The sequence below is a fragment of the Natator depressus genome, chromosome 2, assembly GCF_965152275.1.
Source record: "Natator depressus isolate rNatDep1 chromosome 2, rNatDep2.hap1, whole genome shotgun sequence".
Taxonomy (NCBI): domain Eukaryota; kingdom Metazoa; phylum Chordata; order Testudines; family Cheloniidae; genus Natator; species Natator depressus.
Window position 1 is genome coordinate 170,240,117 of NC_134235.1, and position 20,089 is coordinate 170,260,205.

The window sequence follows — 20,089 nt, forward strand, 5'->3', positions numbered from 1 at the left end:
TCCTATGTGGAGCCTTGCTGATGTATCTCAGTTCCCACTGTAGTTACATTAAAAGCTAAAAATAATCATTCTAATATGAACAAGCTTTAATGACTAGAGATGTTGATATCTAGTGTGATTATGTGGTGTACATCATCTTCCATGGGAGATAATATGTGGCAAAGGTACAAGTACACCCCAACCTTTAAATTGGTGGAAAGGAGGTGGTAATGGAGTATGAGAGTTTTCTCTTCTTTTAATCATACTGACCTTTAAAGATCCCATGATACTTCATGCAAGTGTAAAGGAATCAACCCTGCTATCTTGGCCAGATTCCAACTTGAGTAATTACAATTCTGCCTACCTAAAATTCCCCTTGCAGGAATTTCACTTGGCTACTACATTCAGTTCCCTTCCTAAACTATTCCTGTGCATTGTTAAACAGCTGCTTTCTTCTACCCCTGGGTTTTCCTCATTCCAAAAGGAGATGATGCCTATATTTTGTTTATGAATCACTCTGGGCGAAAAAAGTACTTGCTTCATGTAAGTTGTTTCCTTCAACTGCCTTTCAAAAACACCTTTTTTAAAATGTGGATTGATGATTGAATTACAGCTGAATTCTTAACTTAACCTGCAGAGGAAAATGAAGAATCCTCTCTCACCTATTCTTATTTTCAATTAGTTTATGCATAAAAATAAATTTCAAACACACACACGCTACTGTCAGTTGCTGGCCTGTCCTTTAAGAGTGGTTGCATTTTACTTTGTTATTCTGTAGTAGAGATGATGGATTTATTTTTAATTTATACAGAATTACCTTTGAGATGGCACATATTGGTTCAAGAATGGTTTGGATATAAAAATTTAGGGGACAAAAGAATATATTGTCCTCATTGCAATCAACAGGAAATCGAAACCTTAACCGGAGAAGAAATACATGTCACTTCATTTGCTTATTTGGCAGTTTGTTCCTTAAATGCCTTTGTAAAGAGATTTTTCCTGGTGTTTATTTAAATTATTTTTTATTATTTACAGCTAACCATGTGCTAAAGTTTGGAACGCTTGTCAGCACTTCAAATACCTACGATGAATCTGGAGTTGTGACCATAGAAACAGATAAACCGTTGCTGTGGACAATGGGTATCAAAAATAAGCAAAATGCTTAAGATTACAACTGCCTTTTTTTCAGCTGACTGAAGACTTTAAACATGTTGGAAAATTTCACTCATTAACAGAAACAATTATTGTGGCAGGAATAAAAAAAAATTTTTTTTTTTTTTGGAAGAGCAGAGGGAAGGGAAAGATAGTGGAGTTTAATAAGTCAAGTGAAAAATCTTTAGGAAGATAGTAGTGACAAAAAACTGACTGAATAACTCATTCTAGTTCCGTGCATAGGACACATGCACTTCCTAAACCAGCAGCACTGAAAGGGACTAATGGGCATAGACTGACCTACTCTTACTCCTTGCAGGAGTATGTCCATATTAGGTTTTAATATTACTGTTAAATATTACTGTGGTTAAAGAATCTCTTCTCGAGTCAAATTTTAATTGATGTATTATGTGTATTTTTGACTTATACAAAATAAGTACAGCAGTATTGTAAGTAATCCTTTTGCTGTTTAATGTGACTAGAACAGGCTGATCTTCTGCGCTGCTGTTTAGTAACATAGATTTTAAGTCTACTTCACTTGAGTTAATTGCAAATTTTAAAGGAAAACAGCAATAACTACCGCTGCAGTGAAGCTCAGAATAGCAGGCTGATTATTTCTTTTAATGCTGCTGTCTGTGCTGCCATTTTACTTCTACTTTCCAGCATTAGGTACTATTTACAAACTTCTAATTAACAGAAGGTAAGCAGCATTCAACTAATCAAGTGCTCGTAAACTATTAGTGTGCAAGCTTTTATAGATTAAAACGTTCAGACTTGTCACAACTGTATGAGCTTTGTAGGCAGAAGTTCATGCAGGTTCTTTAAACAACTGGATAAAGTTGCGTTTTAATTTGGTTATCACAGCAGTCTCTTCAAATTTTACAAACGGGTATATTTTCTTTTAAAGGGTTTGTTAATTTAGGGTGGCATAGAACGCATACATCATTGAATAGATGCTAAACACAATGGTATATAACAAATTTAGTGCTAATGTTGGTGTCAAGTTGCACCATCTTGAAAAGCACTCTAAAGACAGTAGTGGAATCCAAAACTGTTTGGTAAGGAAGGATAAGGGCCCGCAGCTGATCTGTAAGTACGTCTGTAATATATGTATTTCAGTTGTTGCCTCTTAAAGAGAGTGTTTAGAACAAGATCTGAAAAACTAAACTACTTTTTGTAAGTAAAACCAAAGATCACGTCAACTTAAAGACTAGAGCAAAATCTTTTCAGCTTGTTTTGTGCTTCTAACAGCATTTTACACAGGCACATTCCCTTTGTAGGGGTTCTCCACCCCCCAGATTACAAGACACAATATAGGAAAATGGAAGTAGGTTAGTATTTTTAATCTGAATAGATTTAGAGTTGGTTTTTAGTACCACCTAATGCTGGGCCAAAAGTAATATGTAAAAAATTATTCTACTGCTGAAAGCAGTAAACCAAGAAAGGCAGTTCAGTCACCTTACCTCATCTTGTACAACTAGCAGCACACAGTGATAAGTTATTTACTGAGCCTAGAAAGTTCAAAGAGTCAGTAAAACAAAATGAGACCAACTCAGATATCAAGCTTGTTTTATAGCAGTAAACAAACAAGATACAGACTTATGGAATATTAGTAAGCAAAAAAGCCCCCCACCCCCATTGTCCATCACTCCAAACTTCAGGTAACAGATCTTGATGAGTGTTCAGCCACCACTGTAGAACAAGAGAATTTGATCAGTGTCAAGTCAGACTGCTATCTTAAGTTACATCATCTCATTCTAACTGGAACAAAGTCCCCACTATGCCTTAAAAACAGCACAGACATTACACAGCTCCTTCTCTGAGACAGTTTTCTTAATTTGAGGATCATACCACTCTTGCTCCAAAAGGGGTAGTAAACAGATGTCAGAGGAGTCCCGAAACTTTTGCTGTAATATGCGTCCCTACTAGGGAAATGGTTGAGAACAACTTTTGGCAAAACAATTGCTATTTTAACCAATTAAGAAGCCTTAACTGAAGTGTTTGAAACCTTCAATATCAGTGATTTTTGTAGTGCTACTTACCAGATTGATTTAAGGTTCAATGTTCATATGCAAAAGCTTAATACACAAATTGTGGTATATTGTACAAAAGTTACGATTATGTAGAATTGGAAACAATGCTTTACTTTTAATAAAGGTATTTTTAATACTATTTATTAGCTTTGTTGGGTGACTTCTTCCAATACAACCTCAAGACTATATGGCTCATTTATACTACATTCTCTGCAAGTGTTCAGGTCACTTGGTGAAATTTCTAAAAATTTCGTGAAAAGTTAAAAGAATGCAAAATCCAAACAAACTATCTACTGTATTATCTAAACATGCACTCATTTTAAAAAAGTCTGCATATTTATATTGTGTTTTGACAAATAAAGCTTCTATTTTCAAAGTTTCAATTATTTTGGTAATTTATTTCAAAATACCTGTCAACAATACACACAACGACAAAAAAAAGATTCCTCCAGGAGTTAAAGAAACCCTCTGACGACCCAGTTCCTGTTGGGAGGTATTGGAGGGGGCTGTGTGGGGTCCCCAGATCCCAGACACCTGCACTCCCCTCCCTCCAAGCCCAGACCTCCGCACCCCACTCAGGAACATATACACCCCTCCTCCCAGAGCCCAGCTGCATGCACCCCCAATTTCTTTACTGTCCCACCATGGGACATGATGTGGTGCAACCCTGCTCTTCCTCACCCTTTGCCAGAGCTGGGTCTCCCAGGCCCTCTCCTGTCCCCAGAAGAATGAGGATCAAGCTGAGCAGCCTGGCACACCACTTACTGTAAGTTGTGCTCTGCTGAGTCCAGTGGCCCCTAGTGGTGGCCAGCAGCTCTGCTGCCCAATTCTGCCTGGGAAACATGTAATTCTGCACAAATTCTGCATTGCACAGTGGTGCAGAATTCCCCCAGAGTATTTAAATGTTCAACATTTAGCTTCTAAACCTCTTCGGCCATCTTCTCTCATCTACAAGTGCAATGACAGTACTAAAATTTTGCAGTATATTATTTAGTAAACAAAAGATGAAGCACTAATATCTGAAAGCAAAATCGATTTACGGAAAACTCCTAAATGTTTACAAGATACATATGAAGTTGCTGAAGTGCTCATGTACTATAGTGATGGGGGCCACATAAGTACTTGGATAAATGAATACCAAAAGTTATGTTCACTGAAATACTAAGTTTAGTTATCAGTTCAATTCTGAACACTGTGTTATTCTTGTTCGGATACTAGCATTACCCTTTTATCAGATTTACTTACACAATGATGTTGTTGATAGGGATATGGATCAATTTCACAAAGAAACCAATAAATCCCATTATCGCAAAACCTATTGCTGTTGCCATGGCAATCTTCTGGAATTCTGCAATTTAAGAAGTTACCGGTTTTAGTCCTGTAAATTTAAACCTACCATTTAAAATGCAGATTAGGTTACTACAATGACCATGGAGATTTGTGCCTTTGAAAGTTTCTCCCAATGTTAAGATAAAAGGCACTTTATAAGTGTCTTTTAGATGGTAATGCCCAGAGACAGACAGTTATTTCATTTCTAAAAATAACCCAAGTTTTATTAATGCTAGGTTTCCAGGGATTAATACTTATAGGATTACAAAATATAGAATCGTGCATTACTTAAAGCCAGATAAGCTAACTTGAACTTTTAAGTCACTGACAATACTGTAAACAAAGTACTTAAGCATTCAATTTCCAAAAGAAAATAAGCGAAATCAAGTTAGTGACAATTGAAAAGATTAATTTGAGCAGACTAAACATCAGGATGTGAAGTGTCCATAGAAACCATCAAAAGGATTCTGAAATTAAGAAATTTACATTTCAGAACACTTCAGCCGTGTAGAGTGCTTCAGAAACTCACTACCATACTGCTATCACAAGTTTGACTTCAGCAAAATGTATACCAGGAAAAAAAAAACAAAACTTTCAAATTAGTTTGGTTATACGCAGAATTAAGTGCATCTCATGATTTTTCAGACAAAAAAATGTAGCAAAACTGGTTTGCTACATAAATGCAACACTGAGAGAATCAGTCAACGTGAAAAACAGACATCAGTATGCCTATAAACACATGTATTTCCTGTTCTTTGTGTTTCAGGCAATATCATAAGATAGAAAACTGAAGCGAAATGAGCATTATGGCCCTAGTTTTTTTGCATACTTTACCTTTTCTGTCTGGCTTAGTGCATCTTTTAACAAGCCTGATGGAATCTTTTACAAATTGGCGGCTGGGCTCAACAAATTGCATTACTTGATCCATGATTGCCTGCAAGAGTGTTACATTTTAATACACAGATTGTTGCAAGAATCATTTTGAAAAATCATTTCACATCTTACATAAAGAGGCAAATCCTCCCTTTGCCCCTCTGCTGGTCTTATTTAATGTACATTAAACATTGAATGTGAAAATTGTTAACACTTTAATCACACACAAGGTCAGGATTCTAGGGTTTTTTTAAGTCTACAAAGCTGTTAAAAATCCGTATTTTGTTGCAGGGTATTTTCCTTTTTCTTGTGGAATTAGATCGCCCAACATTTGATGTATTCACACTAGCTTTTATTATTTGTATTACCACACCGGCTAGGAGCCGCAGTCAGGAAGCAGGACCCTGCTGTGATTCACTACTAGGTACTCCCTGAACAAGAGGAATGACTCGTCAAGCTCTCCACGGCGGGTGTCCGGGGGACGGGGAGCTGGCAGAGGGAACGGGGCGGGAGGAGGGAACCACGGGCGCTGCCCAGGCTCAGGGCTAGGCGGGTTTATGGCCGGGATTTTGCGGACCACCCACAACCGAGGCTTTCGCCAGACTCCCGATCTCTTTTCCCTTGACACCCGCTCCACTTACGGAGGGCGCCGGCCCCAGCCCTCCAGGCCGGCCCCAGACATGAGCGCAGCGACCCCCGGGCCCGCTGCGAGGCTCGCCGGCCCGTGACAGCCCCAGGAGCAGCCGCAACGTAGGGGTGGGCGGGGGGGGGGGGGACAGAGACGGCGGGCCCCCCCCACTCACCGCTCCCGCCCCCCTCAGAGCTACCGAGGGGGAGCCGGCGGCGAGCGCCCAGCGCGCTGCCCCGGGGACTGGCGGGGGCCCCGCACGGAAAGCGGCGGCGCTCGGCCGCCCTGGCTCCCCGCGCAAGAAGCGCCGTCCCGCCCCGGCGCCCTGGCGGAGGAGCCGCTCCCGCTCTCACCTCAGGCTCCGGGACCGAACGAACCGCTCGCGCTAAGGACACGTAGCAACTACAGACTCCACGGGCGAGGAACCGGAACCGGAACGAGAAACTTGCACCGGAACTTACGCCCCCCTCTCCAGGCCGCCGTCACAGGCTCCCCGCCGGGCCAACGGCAGCCGGAGACCGGCCCCCTCCCCTCCCGAAGGCATGCGCTCTGAGGCGCTGTGGCAGGCCACGCCCACTCCCTTGGGGGTGGGGAGAGGATGGGCATTGCAATCTGCGGCTGCGCAGATGGAGAGCGTTAGGCGCTGAAGAAGGGACGGGGGGCGTGGAACGCTGGAGTGTGGTGCGCGCGGGGGCGGTGTCGCGCGCATCCCTCTCGCTTCTGTGTGTAGGTTTCAATACGGCCCATCCCCCTGCTGGTCCCCGTCGTTGTTGGGGGGGCTTGGGGTCTTAACAGCCCCCGTCCTCGTTTTTACTGACTGGGTACATTGCCATAATGGAGCGTCCCATAGTAGCAGCAGCGCTGTGGTGAGCTGTGTTAATTGTATTGCAGGAGAGACTGTGAGCCCCATTCAGATATGAGGATCCCCGCACTGTGCAAGGTGCTGTACAAACGTAGAGCAAAAAGAGGGGCTCTTCTTCCTTCTCTGTACAGGGACTCAATGCACCTCTTGCAAGCATTACCCATCTGGGGAGCCTCTGGGCAAGAGTTTCCCATGGTGGGCTCTTCCCAATAGACAATACAGTGGAGGGGAGTCGTATAGGCAGCCAGTGGGGCAGTGGCTGTTATTTTCCTTGTTTTGACGTGTAAGGGATTTCTGCTGTTTTCAAATAACACGCAAACCCAGGGGCACCATTTTTTTTATTTGTTAGGCAAGAGGAAAATCCCCTGCCCTAATAGAGCTCAAATTTTCACATCTGGTTGCCTGAACTTAGGCTTCAAAATCTGTATTAGGCACCCACACAAAAATGGACAGAATTTTCAAAAGTGCTGAGGAACCCCAGCTTCCACTGGCTTCAGTGTGATTGTCTGGGGGGGAGAGGGATGCTCAGCACTGGTAAAAATTAGACCTCTTTTATGCAGCTGTCCAAATATGTATTAGGAGCCTAACTTCAGACACCTAGGAGCCAAAAGCCCAGAGGTAAGTCAAACACATGGTGACCTGGGAGAAGGGTTAGACTCTGGGGAGAGCATAGGCCATTAGAGCAGGGACAAAGGAGAGCCAAGAGGAAACGGGGGAAATGAAATCAGTATCTTACATGTGTGTATACTAAAGCAAGAAATATGGGGAATAAACAGGAAGAACTGGAAATACTAGTGAATAAACACAACTATGACATAGTTGGCATCACAGAGACTTGGTGGGATAATACACGACTGGAATATTGATATAGACGGGTACACCTTGCTGAGGAAGGACAGGCAGGGAAAACAGGGAAGAGCTGATGCCTTGACCATCAAAGATGTATACACTTGGACTGAGGTTGAGATGGAAGTAGGATACACACTTGTTGAAAGTCTCTGGGTAAGGAGACAAGGGGTAAAAAAGCAAGGGTGGTGTTCTGCAAGTTCTTAGAATGCATTGGAGATGATTTTTTATTTCAGAAGGTGGAGAAAGCTACTAGGGGAGAGGCTGTTTTATTCTTATTTTGACAAATAGGGAGGAACTGGATGAGCATTTAAAAGTGGAAGGCAGCTTGGGTGAAAGTGAGCATGAAATGACAGAGTTCATGATTCTAAGGAATGGTAGGAGGGAAAACAGCAGAATAAAGATAATGGATTTCAAGAAGGCAGATTTTAGCAAACTCAGGGAGTTGGTAGGTATGATCCCATGGGAAGCAAGACTAAGGGGAAAAACAGTTCAAGAGAGCAGTTTTTCAAAGAGACAAGGCACAAGAGGAAACTATTAAAGGCACAAGAGGAAACTATCCCATTGTATAGGAGAGATAGGAAGAGATGACCTTGGCGTAACCAGGAGATCTTCAATGATCTGAAACTCAAAAGAGTCCTACAAAAAGTGGAAACGAGGTCAAATTATGAAAAATAATACAAACATCCTGGAATATAAACAACATGAGCATGTAGGGACAAAATTAAAAGGGCCAAAGCACAAAATGAAATTAAACTAGCTAGAGACATAAAGGGGAACAGGAAAACATCCTACAAATACATTAGAAGCAGGAGGAAGACCAAGGACAAGGAAGTCCCATTACTCAATGATGGGGGAAAGATAATAACAGAAAATGTGAAAATGGAACAAACTTTTTTGTTTCAGTTTTCACCAAGAAGGTTAGTAGCTATCGGACATCTAACACGGAACGACAGTGAAAATGTGTAGGATCTGAGGCTAAAATAGGGAAAGAACAAGTTAAAAATTACTTAGACAAATTGGATGTCTTCAAGTTGGCAGCGCCTGATGAAATACATCCTAGATTACTCAAGGAGCTGTCTGAGAAGATATGAGCCATTAGTGATAATCATCGAAAATTTATGGAAGACTGGAGAGATTCCAGAGGACTGGAAGAGGGCAAATATAGTGCCCATCTATAAAAAATGGGAATAAGGGCAACCTGGGGAATTACAGATCAGTCAGCTTAATTTCAGTGCACGGAAAGATAATGGAACAAATAATCCATCAATTTGCAAATACCTAGAAGATTATAAGGTGATAAGTAACCGTCTTTTTTTTTTTTGAAGCAGAAAAGAATTTTATTTGCATAACACTTACAAAAATCACCAAAAAGGAAAAAACAAAACTATGCAACAAAACAAAAGCAAACGCAAGGTATACCACAGCAGCCTTCAGGAGGGAGAAGTGTTCAGGCTAGCCTGGGCCCAGAGTGGGGGGGCTTCCTCGACACTCATGGTCTTCCACCCTCCTGAGTTACCTGGTGGCTTAGAGCGGGGGGGCTTCCTCGACACTCGTGGTCTTCAACCCCCTCGAGTTAGCTAGTGCCATGCCCAGTTTCACCAATTATTCCTCTCCTGAGAGTGCCCGACAAGATGGGCACGGCTGCGGGGTGGGCAGTTTGCGGGGGGGATGTACACCCACGTGTGATAGGACCCTTCCTAGGTGACGGTGATGATGGTATCCCCAGCGGCAATGGCTAGGGCTGGGGTCTCTCACGTTTCCCCTCAATCAAAGGGTCAGATGGAGGGAACCGGACGGGGTCACCGAGCAGAGAACCTCGGACAGTGCCCACCGCTCCTCGAAGGCGTCAAGGGAGTCGGTGGACGCTGCCCAGAGGAACTCCGCCCAGATACGTGAATGTACTGAGGATCGGGAAACGGCCCTACAGTCGCAGGACGCTTCATTGAGCAACCTCCTCTCTCTGGTTTTATAGATGGCTGTTTTAGCTAGGGCTAGGAGGAGGTTAACCAGGAGATCCTGTGACTTTGTGGGGCCATGGATGGGGAGTGTGTAAATAAAAAGGTGGGGGGAAAAGTGCAGCCAAAAGCGTAATAAAATATTCGTGAGGAGCCGGAAAAGGGGCTGCAGCCTGGCACACTCTAAATATACGTGTGCCAGGGTTTCCCTCATGTTGCAAAAAGGGGAAGTATCCGGGATGGGGGTGAACCGCGTCAAAAACACGCCTGTGCTCACAGCTCCGTGAAGGAGCCGCCAACTAATGTCCCCGACGGGCCTCGGGACCAAGGTGGAATACAGGCTGGCCCACCGGAAGTAACAGTCAACATGGATTTGTCAAGATCATGTCAGGCCAACCTGTTATAGGATGTTGTGTAGTAACAAGATAGATGGGCTCATAACTATTCTAATTCAGGGCTAGTCTACACTGGCAAAGCTTTAACGTGGCTTGTGTGGTTGCTCTCCCAGCGCTCTAAAATAACCCACCTCCACGAGGGGCGTGGCTTCCAGCACTGGTGCACTGTCTACACTGGTGTTAACATTGCTGAAATTTGTGCTCAGGGGGATGTTTTTTCACACCCCTGAGCGAGAAAGTTGCAGCACTGTAAATTGCCAGTGTAGACAAGCCCTTAGTTGTTTAGCAGGACCTCCACCCCATAGACAGGTGCTGAAGGGGTAAAAGATCCTATCATCTGGTGTTGCTTAAAATAAAATAGATCATGATAAAGGTGTAAAGCAGGTAAGTAATTTATTGAAGGGTAAGATACAGTAGTGGGAGAGGGGGAAGCAACATATATAAAACAGATCAAACTGAATATATAACAGCTCGGTGGTTTATATTCCAAGGCAGGCTTGAAGCCCAGACCCTACCGATTACCATAACAGACTACGGGCATGTGAATAACAATTAATGTTACTTTCAGATGGATGACACTGAAACACAAAACGGACAGCGTGTCAACTCAGTCTGTCTCAGCTTCAGCGGGAAGGATCCAGACCTTCTGCTGTGATGTTGGAAGCTCACAGGAGGAACTCAGATATGCTGTTACTCAGGTAAACTCTGACTCCTTGGATCTGTTGATCTTGCCTCTTGAAGACTGCGCAGATAGAACTGACATGGGCTGCCTCCAGGGCGGACATTACCAGTGACTGGCTCACTGGGTTTATATATATCCTTCTGTCTCTGGACAGATTAGTTTAGGGTCAGGTAGTACTTTCTCACCTTTGTGGTTGCGAGATAGATTAAACTTCTGCAGCAACCAATCAGGAAATTACGCCTCAGAAAGGGCGCCAAACTAACTGGGGAAGAAGGACACAAATATGGAGTTCCAACTACAACTTACGAAATTCAAGATGGCAATTTCAATAAAATCACAAAATAACATATAAAAACAGTTCTAATAGTACATCAAACAAATGCAGCTTACAATCCTAATAGCTTTCTTTGGCTGGGTAACAAGCCTTGTGGATACAGGGGAAGAAGGTATATCTTGACTTTAGTAAGATATACCACGTAGTAAGGCATTTGTCCTCGGAGGACTGGACAAGAAGCAATTGGCTTAAATTGCAGCAAGGGAGGGTTAGGCTGGGCATTAGGAAAAATGTCCTAACTGTCAGGGTAGTTAACCACTGGAATAATTTCCTAGGGTGGTTGTGAAATCTCCATCCTTTGAGGTTTTTAAGAACAAGTTAGACAAACACCTGTCAGAAATGGTCTAGTTATTACTTAGTCCTGTGATAAGTGCAGGGGACTGAACTAGATGACCTGTCGAGGTCCCTTCCAGTCCTACACTTCTATGATTCATCAGTATTGCCAATCGCAAACATTCAAAATTCAGTAATTGGGACTACCAAAATCATTAGACTAGCTAAAAATTCATGAGATTTTAAGAAAACTGTATGGGACCTTTTCCTTTTGCCTTCTGGTTTTTGAACTTTAGAGAATTGTACTCACTCTTCTACTTTTCATCCTTTCCTTCCTTCCCCTTCATGCCACAAACACATGCTCCCTCCCCCTCTCTTCCTAACCCCCTGTGCTTTCCTACAGTCTTGTTTCACTACTGTACTGATGCAGGGGAGATGGAAGAAGTACAGAGGCCAGCAGACAGGTGAGTAGCTAGATGCATATGGTGATGGTGTGGCTGAGTTGTCTATAAGCTTGCCCCTCAAAACGCTGCCCGGAGTCAGATGGGGTCTAGTCTCTGACTCCCTGTTTGTGAAGAAGGGTGGCTCAAAGTCTCATCTGGGTGAGGGAGATCACAGAGAACTCCGAGGGAGGCATTGTCCTTGAGGTGCATATTTCTTCAGTCTTTATGCTGGAAATTTGCACTGAGAAAGCTGTCCAGAGTTGGGGAGGGGTGGCATTTGTAAACTTAGATAAAATACTGTCTTTGTAAAAATCAGTCAAGCCCTGGGAAGTGGGTCGTTCTTGATTTTCAAGGACGTCTAGCCACACTATTCAAGGAGCTGTTTAGTTTCAGAGTGGGAGTGGATGGCATGCTTGTAGCACAGGAACAAAATGGTGTCTGCAGTGAAGCGTCTGCAGTTCGTGTTCATGACGTGAATAAGTCTGTTTTCGAAGTCTTTGATTTTACCCTTCAACATCTAACCTGAAATCATTATGTGCAATTATGGGTTGTACCATGTCACCTTCTAAAATCAAGGTCCTGAGTTCTTACAGAGCAGAATAGATGAATAGTGATTTGCTGCAAGTCACTTAACTTCTTTAATTTCTGTAAATGGAAATGATAAAACCTCTGATAGTGATGTATGGATGGAAAGCACATAAAGCTGTTAAGCATTCTGAATACTTATTATCTTTGTTTCTGCACTCTCAGCTTCTGTTTGGTTTTGAGAAGTGCCATAAATTCAGACCTGGATCCTGGAACATGCTCAGTTCCAGGATTTCTCTTGGAAGTGCATTCAACTCCCACTGATTCAGTGTTGCGGGTTCTCCTCACCTCAGAGTGGGAGGTCTCAAGTTTGTATTACAGAGACCATTTTGGTTTGGAAGACATTTTTGGCCTGGCACAATAATTTAGTTTTATTTTATGTGGGCTTATCTTGTGAGATTTTATCTGCTTAGCTCACTGATTCACTCTTTTATAGGTCTGATTCTGCTGTTGTTTCACAGCCTGGAATACTATGGCTGAAGCATATTATAAAATTAAATGTATTATTGACCTGCTGTATTTCTTTTTCTTTGTTCAAATTACCTGTATAGTCTCCAGGCTGAATTTCTATACTATGCCTTACTTGGGGCAAGAGCTATTGAGGAGCTAACTCAGGAAAGCAGCTGTATTTAGGAAGGGCACATAAGCACCTGCTTAAGGCCCCTTTAAAGTAATGAGGCTTATGCACATACATTACTTTAAGCACATGCTTGAATGCCCTTCATGAAGAGGGATGCTTTCCTGAATCAGGACCTAACTGAAGCTTCTGCTTTCTTGTCTCCGGACCCTCGTGTGGGATGCAGCAATCTGCCTTTTGAATTTGGTAGATCTCTGTCAGCTTGCACAGGCTATCTAGTTAGGTCAAGGTAAGGGGAGGCAATGCGGTCCAGTGGACAGAGCACTAAATTTGGAGTTAGAAGGCCTGGATTCTCTTTGTGTGCACCAAGTGCTCTCTCTCTCCTCCTTCCATCCACTTTCATGAATATTTCCAGTGACAGTCCCTTCCTTTCTTGTCCTTGACCAGTTATTCCATGAATTAGGCTTTAAGGTTTTCAGGGCAAGGATCTTATCTGTTTGTATATTTATGAAGAGCCAGCTACAAACATTGTAGCAGGTTTGAAAAACTCTACCTGCCCTGGATGACCACTTTTTTGTGACTAAAATATTACTACTCCACCCCAAATTCTCTTAATTTTACTTGTCATCATGATGGGGATGGGGCAAGTAAGTTTTGTGCTTGTACTTGTAAATTTTCATGAGTTTTACAAGGATGAATTTGTGGCAGTAGATAGGTAATAAATAATAACTCTCAGCAGAGATAAACATTTATTATCCTATAGTGTAATATGCTAATGTCGATTTGGTTCTGGATATTCATTGTTTATAAGCGGCAGCCCTGTCTTATATTTTATGTCTCTTCATACATTTTTAGGATGAGAAAATTCTTTCTGGAGTATTTTTATTTTAGCTTTCTTTTGGCAGTGTCTGTTTCTTGCTAGGTCTTTGAACCCTTGCCTTATTTTAATTAATGGTATTTTAGGCTTTTGTGCAGAACCCAGCTATATGGTGATGGGTATTATGTTAAAAAAAAAAAAACCAAGAGAATAAGTCTACACCTCTTGCCCTCCTGCCCTCCAACCCCTTCTCTTCAGCATCCCCTCTCCCTACACTTGTCTTTCTGTTTAGCTAATCCCCTCCTAACTAAACTCCACCAGAAACAAATCATGGAACTAACATTTGCCACCATTACATTGTTTTCTAGGCTTGTATGTTATACGCCTTTCCCATATCCATTATCCATTTAGTCTGTTTAGATAGTAAGCTCTTTGTGGCAGGGACTGTTTGCTATTCTGTGTTTGTGCAGTGCCTAGCACAATAGGGCCCCATTCTTGGTTGGTCCCTAGGTATTACAGAAATAAACATTATCATTATTAATAATAAATAGAATGGTGCGGTTCTTCCATTTTATATATTTTAGGCAATGCTTTTAAGCCCCAAAGAGACTGCATTGGAAAGCAAGCTGTATAAATATCTTAACACCATGACTGATATATATGACTCCATTCAGAGCTTTGATGGGGCTAGAATGGTCTTGCAAAGATGTTATGAACTGTAGGGAGTTAAACCCATGCACACAACAACTATAATAAAAGGAGTACTTGTGGCACTTTAGAGACTAACAAATTTATTTGAGCATAAGCTTTCGTGAGCTACAGCTCACTTCATTGGATGCATGCAGTGGAAAACACAGTGGGGAGATTTATATACATAGAGAACATGAAACAATGGGTGTTACCATACACACTGTAACCAGAGTGATCACTTAAGGTGAGCTATTACCAGCAGGAGGGGTGGGGGGGGAACCTTTTGTAGTGATAATCAAGATGGGCCATTTCCAGCAGTTGTCAAGAACGTCTGAGGAACAGTGGGGGGTGGGGGGGGGAATAAACATGGGGAAATAGTTTTACTTTGTGTAATGATCCATCCACTCCCAGTCTCTATTCAAGCCTAAGTTAATTGTATCCAGTTTGCAAATTAATTCCAATTCAGCAGTCTCTCCTTGGAGTCTGTTTTTGAAGTTTTTTTGTTGAAGTATTGCCACTTTTAGGTCTGTAATCGAGTGACCAGAGAGATTGAAGTGTTCTCCAACTGGTTTTTGAATGTTATAACTCTTGACGTCTGATTTGTGTACATTTATTCTTTTACGGAGAGACTGTCCAGTTTGACCAATGTACGTGGCAGAGGGGCATTGCTGGCACATGATGGCATATATCACATTGGTAGATGTGCAGATGAACAAGCCTCTGATAGTGTGGCTGATGTGATTAGGCCCTATGATGGTGTCCCCTGAGTAGATATGTGGACACAATTGGCAACGGGCTTTGTTGCAAGGATAGGTTCCTGGGTTAGTGGTTCTGTTGTGTGGTGTGTGGTTGCTGGTGAGTATTTGCTTCAGGTTGGGGGGCTGTCTGTAAGAAAGGACTGGCCTGTCTCCCAAGATCTGTGAGAGTGATGGGTCATCCTTCAGGATAGGTTGTAGATCCTTGATGATGCGTTGGAGAGGTTTTATTTGGGGGCTGAAGGTGATGGCTAGTGCCTGTTCTGTAGTAGGTGACTTCTGGCTACTCTTCTGGCTCTGTCAATCTGTTTCTTCACTTCAGCAGGTGGGTATTGTAGTTGTAAGAATGCTCTATCAAGCATTCGATGAAGTGAGCTGTAGCTCACGAAAGCTTATGCTCAAATAAATTTGTTAGTCTCTAAGGTGCCACAAGTCCTCCTTTTCTTTAAAAGAGAGTTGAGGGTTTTTTTGAGAAGGCAGGAGTGGGTGAGTACAGTCGAAAGGGGCAGATTGTCAGAACTGAAAAGTGAAGCGGTCAAATTATCCATAATATGAGCTGTAGCGCAAACTTCCCATTGCTGCTCCACTGATTTGCCTCATCCTTGATTGGGATCAAAGGGTTATCGGCTTTCACTGCTATCCAGGCCTGGTGTTCTATGCTGAAACTTCTAGCAAGGATGACACTGTCAGCTGAGATGGTTTTTAGATGTGGGCACTTATCCACTAGAATTAGACTAAGACCACAAAACTCATTTAACATAGGCTACCAGGTAGATATCAAATTATCAGTGTTTTGATCCGTGCGATACTTAGTGGTGTAACTGTTAACACTTTTGTTTTTCATTGCACCTTTAAATATCTAAGGCCTCTGCTGTCTGCAGAGACTGGTAGATATTTTGTATTCAGTTAGTTCAGACTGTCACAGAGGAGACACCAGGCTGGTAGCAAGGGGGAGGCAATAGAGCGCACCTTCCCATCCCCTCCTCACTGCTTTTCCTGCTGCTCCATGGCGTGGGTACTTAGCAGACTCATGTAAGCCAGGAGAGATTTGAACATCCCCTGTCTCCCCAGCTGCAGCTTGTCAAGGGCTGCCTGCTGCATCCCAGGGACTGGAAGGGAGGAGAAAGAGCAGCTCTTGCTGCTTCCGTGTTGCTCACAGGGGAATCAGGTTAGGTATTCCACTCACCCTCCTGAATCCCTACTACAGGATAGCTCCCCTCCCCATTGCAGGTACCCAGTGCAGCCCACAGGATGCTACTGAGAATCACTTAGCCTGGAAAGAAGCCAATAGGTAAATTATAGAAGGCAAAGTGTGAATTTGCTGGAGTGGGGGCCGAGGCACAGTCTAAAATGGCTGGATGTGTGTGTACATGGGAAGGCACAGGCTGATTTTACCAAGAGAGAAACAGGTTTTGTTGCTTGGGCAGCCTGAGAGGGATGAGAGACGGGATCAATTGACTGAGGGAGGAAGGGGGAGGCAGAGGACCAGTAATTTGCATGGCTTGGTGGGGACAGACTCAGGAGGGGCAGGAAATCAGTTTGGGGTACTGAAGATAGAGGGACAGTTAGCTGAGGCAAATGCTAAATTGCCTGGAAGAACTGAGGGGGGCGGAGGGAGAATCAATTGAATGAGGCTGACATAGGGTTGCCAGAATGCCCGGTCGAAAAGGGATCCTGGCGGCTCCAGTCAGCACAGCTGACCTGGCCGTTAAGAGTCTGGTTGGCCGCAGCGGCCAGCTCCGCGTGGCTCCCGGAAGCGGCAACATGTCCCTCTGGCTCTTAGGCACAGGTGTGGCCAGAGGGGTTCTGTGCACTGCCCCCGCCCCCAGTGCCAGCTCCACATCTCCCATTGGCTGGGAACTGTGGCCAATGGAAGTTGCACGGCAGTGCCTGTGGACAGGAGCAGTGCACAGAGTCCCCTGGCCCTGGCCACCCCTTTGCCTAGGAGCCAGAAGGACATGTCGCTGCTTCCGGGTGCCACCTGAGGTAAGTGCTGCTTGGAGCCCTCATCCTGCACCCCAGCCCTGAGCCCCCTCCTGTACTCTGAACCTCTCAGCCCCAGCCCAGAGCCCCCTCTGCACCCGAACCCCTCATTTCTGGCCCCGGTGCCCACACCCCCAGCCCAGAGCCCATACCCCCTCCCATACCTCAACCCCCTACCCCAGCCTGGAGCCCCCCCCACACTCCAAATCCCTCAGACCCAGGGATCCCCCTCCTGCACTCCAAACCCTTCATCCCAAGCGGGCCGCTTCTGGGGTACAGTGCAGTCCGCGGTGCCAGGACAGGCAGGAAGCCTGCCTTAGCACCCCTGCTGCGCCGCTGACCAGGAGCCGCCCAAGATAAGCCCATGTCCCAACCCCGCGCCCCAATCCCCTGCCCCAGCCCTGAGCCCCCTCTAACCCAGAACCCTTTCCTGCACCCCAAACCCCTCATTCCCAGCCCCACCCAGAGCCTGCACCCCCAGCCCAGAGCCTGGACCCCTTCCCACACCCCAACCTCCTGCCCCAGCCCAGAGCCCCCTCCCACACCCTGAACCACTCATTCCCGGCCCCACCCCATAGCCTCACCCCCACACTCCAACCCTCTGCCCCAGCCCTGAGCACCTCCCACACCCCAAGCCCCTCATCCCCAGCTCCACTGGGTCATGGACATCAACAATTTTCTTCATCTGAGTCGCCAGAAAAAAAGTTTGAAAACCATTACTATAAAAGATCGTAAGATAGATAGGGCCTTTATTTCTTAATTTTATAATATCATAAATATCTGTGATTAATTTTGTTCTGGGAAACTTTTGGAATATCTTTGCTTCTGAGGGTTTCAAAATTATTTTTCATTCCACTATGGGATCTTAATGTGATTATAAGTCTTTGTTTATTTGCTGAGCATCTCTACGTGATTTACAATGAGAAGAATGATGATTTCCCCTCCACAATGGCTGTGGAAGTGTGCGTTTGAAGGAAGGGCATACTAAGGGATTAATGTTAGAAAAAATGATAGCTAAGATTCTTTGTTCTGAAGGAAGTGATTAAGTGTCTGTGCTCTATTTCCCTGCATCAGCTTCATTAATTTAAGAAGTGCCACTAGACCAGCCTTCAGCACTGTGGGCACAGAAAGAAATTTTGCTAGTCTCAAGCAGTCAACAAGCCCCATCTTCTGATTTGCACTGCTTAAAATTCAGTGAAGATGACATGAATAATGTAATGTGTGGCAGTGGAGAAGGTGCAGGATGCTGTTTGAATAGATTTTTATCAGTGAATTTATTGTGTGCATTTTTAAAGTTGACCTTTTAATCCAAAATTTTTATTCAGTTGCATTCAGAAGAACTGAGGAACATGGTCATTTTGAATAGGCCTGGCATTAAAAATGTGAGTTTGATAGAAACAAGGATTGTATATAAAAAAAAAGACAATGAAACTCAAAGGGTGTGAAGAATCCAGAATAAAATTTTGAAAGGGCAAATAGAAGATGAAGTTAACTGAAATAGATATATCAGTCAGACAGAGGACACATTTATGTATGAGAGGTGATTAAAGAGAAACTGTTTCATTAATGTTTTCCCTGATAAAATACTAGCAATGTTTTATTTCAGCATGATGCTAGTACTGCTGAAGGCTAAGACTGTACTTCCAATATAGTGTATTTCCTTATTTTCAGCCACATATAAGTTAATAGTTTGTGGGCTGACTTTTTGTACTAAATATAATGTTATTTATGTATTCAGCATCATCTAGGAGTGTCAACAAAGATTAAAAATAACTCTGGGCAAGAAGAAAAGGAGAACTTGTGGCACCTTAGAGACTAACAAATTTATTTGAGCATAAGCTTTCGTGGGCTACAGCTCACTTCATAGCAAGAATAGCAGCAATGATTGTTCTATTTCAGGCCAGGCCTTGTTTTCCCTTTGTGGGTTCACCTGTATGATGCATGCAACAGAATTTATTTATTTCCATTTTTTATTTTTATTTTGTGCCTTTTTATTTGGGTGCAATACATTTTTGTCTTCAATTTTTTGTTTTTAATAGCAGCAGGCTGAGCCCCAACTGGTCAAAGACTAGGTAAGGAACCCTCCATTTGGGAATTGGGAATGGATGGTGTTCTCCTGGAATGCGGTACATTACTTGATTCCCTCCGTTGGGTAGACCGTGCTCTTCAGGCAGGTTCTACCATGCACTGACCTTTGCTGCTATATACGTTAGCCCTCCTTGTATAATATTTACCAAAATAACGGTAATAACAAGACAAACAACACAAAACACACAACACAATTTTTGTTGCGACAGTAGATCCATGGTATTCTGGGTTGTTCTTTCACTGGCACGAGCTTGCCAATAAAGTGTCTGAAAAACAAAATAAACATTTCCCAGCCCCTTGGCCGGGGGGGGGGGGGAACAGATTATTGCATAAAAATACCCCTTCCTTTTACAATTTTTTTTGCTAACTGCAGGAAAAAACAAAAAAATTACCTTTATATTTTTCTTGTTTTGTTCTATAGGCAGGCTAGGTTTTTACCCTTAAAGGGAAAGGGTGAATTATCCCACTGTTCATTTATGAAATTTATGAACTTGTGTACCTCAGTTTCCCCTCTTGTACAATAGACCAGGTTTGTAATGGTTTTTCTGCTGTGCCAAGTTTTAAGTTTATTCACAGGTAATAGCTGAGAGGCAGTATTACCATGAGATCTTTGACGTGAAATTTGCTTTTAATTACCATTTTTAGCATGCTTGAAAATCCCCCCCCCCCAAAAAAAAAATTATAAAACCCTATACATTGTTATGGGATTACTTACTAGCATTTATTTTAAGGTTTAACATTGTGATAGATTACTTAGAGCTAGCTTAAGGCTCAGTATTGTGCATTTTACCCCTGCTGTTGCTCCAT

General features: G+C 43.3%; 2 protein-coding genes across 6 annotated transcripts in view; one reads left to right on the forward strand and one right to left on the reverse strand.

Annotated features, from left to right (window-relative positions):
• TPK1 (thiamin pyrophosphokinase 1) overlaps nucleotides 1-3,335 on the forward strand; it is a 568,487-nt gene extending 565,152 nt beyond the window's left edge. For 3 of the 5 annotated variants that reach the window (XM_074945274.1, XM_074945278.1, XM_074945275.1), the window contains one exon: nucleotides 1,015-3,334. In XM_074945274.1, coding sequence (XP_074801375.1) covers nucleotides 1,015-1,145 — 131 coding nt within the window. In that variant the 3' untranslated portion in view covers nucleotides 1,146-3,334. Of the gene's footprint in view, nucleotides 1-1,014 lie in introns of all 5 variants that reach the window. The other 2 variants (XM_074945273.1, XM_074945272.1) reach the window with 1 other exon arrangement.
• SEC61G (SEC61 translocon subunit gamma) lies at nucleotides 2,669-6,510 on the reverse strand. Its single transcript, XM_074945279.1, has 4 exons — nucleotides 6,348-6,510; nucleotides 5,328-5,427; nucleotides 4,410-4,512; nucleotides 2,669-2,823 (listed from the first exon to the last, which is right to left on the reverse strand). Exons 2-4 carry the CDS (start codon nucleotides 5,419-5,421, stop codon nucleotides 2,814-2,816), a joined length of 207 nt encoding a protein of 68 aa, XP_074801380.1. The 5' UTR covers nucleotides 5,422-5,427; nucleotides 6,348-6,510; the 3' UTR covers nucleotides 2,669-2,813.
• Between the last annotated feature and the right edge of the window lie 13,579 nt (nucleotides 6,511-20,089).

Excerpts from the sequence above, each read along its gene's own strand:
- SEC61G (XM_074945279.1), bottom strand. The coding sequence starts at position 5,421 with ATGGATCAAGTAATGCAATTTGTTGAGCCCAGCCGCCAATTTGTAAAA. Across the intron at positions 4,513-5,327 it reads CACTAAGCCAGACAGAAAAG|AATTCCAGAAGATTGCCATG; the intron begins GTAAAGTATGCA and ends CTTAAATTGCAG.